This window comes from Epinephelus moara, chromosome 10, assembly GCF_006386435.1.
Source record: "Epinephelus moara isolate mb chromosome 10, YSFRI_EMoa_1.0, whole genome shotgun sequence".
NCBI lineage: Eukaryota > Metazoa > Chordata > Actinopteri > Perciformes > Serranidae > Epinephelus > Epinephelus moara.
The window spans coordinates 4,949,789-4,954,248 of record NC_065515.1 but is presented as its reverse complement, the minus strand read 5'-3'; the positions used below and the strand labels follow the sequence as shown (position 1 = coordinate 4,954,248).

At 43.0% G+C, this 4,460-nt stretch overlaps 1 protein-coding gene across 1 annotated transcript; it reads left to right on the top strand.

Annotated features, from left to right (window-relative positions):
- The first annotated feature begins 1,158 nt into the window (after nt 1-1,158).
- On the top strand, nt 1,159-2,707 carry gsx2 (GS homeobox 2). The gene is made up of 2 exons (XM_050054962.1): nt 1,159-1,660; nt 1,893-2,707. The coding sequence occupies exons 1-2, from the start codon at nt 1,285-1,287 to the stop codon at nt 2,231-2,233; spliced, it is 717 nt and encodes a 238-aa protein (XP_049910919.1). The 5' UTR covers nt 1,159-1,284; the 3' UTR covers nt 2,234-2,707.
- Nucleotides 2,708-4,460: the final 1,753 nt, after the last annotated feature.

Here is a 4,460-nt window from a genome sequence, read left to right as displayed (position 1 = left end):
GCCTGCTCCACTTGTGTTTACATGTTGTTATCTGAGGTCAGAGAAACTAACACATGCTGGAGCTGCACCGTCTGCACCATAAACCTACTGACGGCTCGCCTCTGTCTGAAGGTCCGAGGCGTTTCTTGGCAGATGAAAGCAGAAGCTAAACCGACCGGTGACCCGCCCGGGGATCAAACTCGCTAATTATTGTCACAAGATGAGGGATTAACGCATTTCTGAAATAGCTGCCTGTTTACCCCCGCACAGACCGGCCATTATAAACACTTTCTAATTGAATCCTAATCGCCATCGAATAACCGCAGCCCAGACTCGCCATCAGTTCATAATTCTTTAATTGCTGGAAGTGAAACCTGGACCAACCGGATTCAAAGCGTGATTAGGCTGCGGAGCAATTAGTGCTCAAAGTCGCGTGCACATTTCCTTAACTCGCATCTGGGACAAATAAATGAAGTGTGGAATAAAAGTCTGGATAAAGTCTATCATGCAACTTTGCGTCATTTAAAGAACAAACCAATTTCTGGATTAATTTGGGAAAAAAATAATAAAGATCAAATCACGTTTAGTTAATTGGAAACTTAAACAGTTATTATTCTGTTATAATGAAGAAGTTATAAGAAACAGACTTTATGATATTTATATTTCAGTTTCCACTGCACCCGCTCCAACAGGTTCTCCTATTAACTGTTTCAGTCATCTGATGTTTTTTATGCATGTTTAGTATTTTTGAAGTGTTGCTTGGTGATCAGAGTTTAAAATTACATTTAACAATTTCAGATTTATATCTAACCAGTTCTTAAAAATCATTAAAAACAAGTTGCACACCATAAACACACATTTTAGCTGCACATATGGGAAAAAATAATTTTTAAAGCTTTATTTTTTGTTACATTGGATCAAAAATGATGGTTTGTTTTTTGGATAGTTTGAGTCTGCTGAGGAAAGCCAGTGCAGAACTAACACAGTTTATAAGAAAATACATAAATATTTTTTTGTTCCTGGTAATATTAGTTTAGTGCCCAAGACTTTTCTTAATTCGGGGATAAAAAGAATAAATCTGCAAGTTGTGATTGGAGGCCCAGGGAGAAATCACGTGGTTTGGGTCGCTGACAGTATAAACCCTTGGAGCCGGGTGCGCACGTGGGTGACGCTGCAGGGCCAACCCTCTTCGGGGTCCCTTTTGTTGAACCATCAAACATAAGCACCTTTGGAGATCCCGAGGGGTTCAGATGAGAAACAGCTATCATCTTGTGCACGGAGCGATCACTTATCAGCAGCGCAGCCATGTCCAGGTCTTTTTACGTCGATTCTTTAATAATCAAGGATACGGTGCGACCTGGACCAGTTGAGCATCCCGGACAAGACTTCCTTATTCCCATCAGCATGCATTCTCCGAGCGTAATGACGGTCACCGCTCCGGTGTGCCCATCCAGGAAAACTGGGACTTTCTGTGTTTGCCCGCTGTGCGTCACGTCCCACATCCACTCTTCCCGCAGCGGCATTCCCATGCTGAAGAGTCAGTTTCCAGGAGCGGAGGCACAGTACTGTCAGAGGATAGCGCATCAGCAGTCTCCTGCACTCGCGCACCCGGGACATACACCTGTCTGCACGCCCACATTCAGCGTCACAGATGCCAGGAGATACCACTGTCTTTCTATTGGTAAGCCACCTGTTTGCTACACTCTCAACTCACAGCCAGTAACACTGTTTTGCACCTGTTAGATTCGTGTTGCTCCACTTCATGCTGCACTTTCAAGCAGTTGGATGAATGTAAATGTTCGGTTTTTACGCACAGTGATTTACGCGCGATGTTGTGGCATTTGCATATTAGATTTAGATTAGATTTGTAGTGACACTAAAAAGCTAAACTTCTGACTTTATTTCTCCAACAGGCGCCACCGAGAGCAGCCATATACAGAATGGCAAGAGGATGCGCACGGCTTTCACGAGCACGCAACTCCTGGAACTTGAAAGGGAGTTTTCCACGAACATGTATCTTTCAAGACTCAGGAGAATCGAAATCGCCACGTATTTGAACCTGTCCGAGAAACAGGTGAAAATCTGGTTTCAGAACCGCAGGGTGAAGCACAAGAAGGAGGGGAAAGCCACCCAGAGGAGCGCGCACAGCGGTTGCAAGTGCACAACCGGTCACACAGACTATTCAAGGTCAGAGGACGAGGAGTCTCTATCTCCGGCCTCTGCTTCGGAAGAGAAAGAGGTGTCACCCATCTGAGAGGAACGCGACTCTCCCGATTCCCACTGCTGCCACTTACTCTGCCCTGCTCCGGTGATGGGTTACGGCACCACGCGACCTCTGGGCCAAAACTCTCCTGCATGAAGTCTGAGAAGTGTTTAAAATATGTCATTTCACTTCATGTGTATCCTACTTTTAAATTAAAGGAAAATGTGAATACATGTTTTAACACTGTTGTGAAATATTGGCAAACACCACCCGCTGTGTGCCGTAATAAACTGATGTATTCTGATCCCTTCAGGATTCTCACCTACAAACCCAGGTCTGGTTAACCATCCCCGCTAAATGTTCCCAACTGTTGCCTGAAATCCCATTACTGTCGGTGAGGTTGTGTGGTAGCGAAAATCCTTAGACATAGTATAGGCCTAACCTGTGTGGAACCTGTACGCAACAATTTGTAAACTATGTATATCTGTATTTATTGTAATAAACATGACGAATTGACCCTAAGAAGCTGTCTGTGTATGAACTTACTATGATGTGTTCATTTATTAAAGTTAAGGATCTAATACTGCAGATATTTTATTATTAAGGATTAAAATAATAATTAATAAAAACATGTAGTTTTGCATCAATGCAAGTTAAATGAAAATGGGCCCATAAAATAAATTAACTTTATTTTGTATTTGAAAATGTACATAAATACTCTGCATAGACTGCAGTGCATCATTATTATTATGACTCTTATTAAGTGTTAAGGGATTATTATTATTAAGGGTTTTCACACTATAGTTGCAGTGAAAAACAGTATTCCCTTAACTTTGTCGCATTTACATCATTATATAACAGTATGAGTGGACAAAATATTTGGAACACCTTTCAACACACTGCAATCCAGTAAAACACCACCACCATCTCCACCTGGCAACGATCAATTTCTCTGACACAATCTCAACCAAACATATAAATTTCACACACTTTTACACACTTCCCTGTCTGATTTCAATACATACTGCTCTACCTTTCTGGCCTCTCGTGCGTAAAAGCTCAGGAGCTCTACAACAGTGACTGCAGTTATCTTCCATTTTAGATTCTATAACATCACCCTTTCAACTCTGTTCTACCAATCGACAGCTATCATTATTAAGCTGCCATTACTAAGCTATAGCTGCTGCGTTAATAGCCTGCTAGAGCAAATGTTCACTGTGTGGTTTTTTTGTATTCTGGAACATCATACAGCGCAGTTCCATTTACATACGATGGTATAAGCTTTTTAATTTAGACTGGCCTCAGTGAGCTATATGAAAGTGTAGCTGTAATTTCTCCTTAAACCTGACCACAAAAGGGTACCCGATAACGCCCCTGGGGAGCAGCCAATAGTCCATTAATGTTCACTTTTGAAAAGATTCTGGTTGTCCAAAGCGAGTTTAATTGCGTTTTCGGTCCCACGTTGGTTGATTATGCTGCTATTGCTTGAAACCACAGAACAAGGATATATAGAAGTGGGCAAAGGCTTTGACAGGTTAGATTGTCCTGCCTTGGGACTCGCATTTAGCCGGAGACCCCCGACGGCTGTGTGCTCAGAGAGCTTTGAGAGACAGCTACAGGGTTCCTCCGAGCGACAGAGAACGATTTAGTCACTGTTTCATTAGGCACTATTTGAACCTTTCAACTTATGGTGAATTAAAGGGGGCACGCTCAAATGGAAAGACTCTGAGGGGGGATTACGTGGGAGGGGCCGCTGGAAATTAGCTGACGCCTAATTTAACTCGTTTCTGTCAGAGTTTGGGATACATTCCTAATTGAGAGGGGAAGCAGGTGAAGTTTTGGTCCCACGCAGGCCCATTCAGAGCGGGAATAAATGGTCCCCTTTCACATCCCGCTGGTGATCATATATTATTGGGGGAAAGCCACCTAATGAATATATATATTGAAGTTCCTATTAATCGAATTAGAGCTCCCTTGCAGGTGTGAAAGACCAATGCAGCATTTAAAGCGATTAACAATCGCAGTTTTGAGAAAGACTCCCCCCTTTTCAGCCCCGCAGGACGTGACCTCAGACTGTAAGGCCACTATAATGGGCTGAAGCTCCATTTACCAGTGGATCCATTCCTCCAGGTCAAACGGATCCCTCTCCCCAAACTGCCACACTCAAACTCCAGATCACATTTATCAAACAACATGTTTAAACCGACGCACAGTCTGCGGAATGTAAATTTCAGATGAAAGGGACTATACCTACCACTGCACAGAGAAACGAGACCAC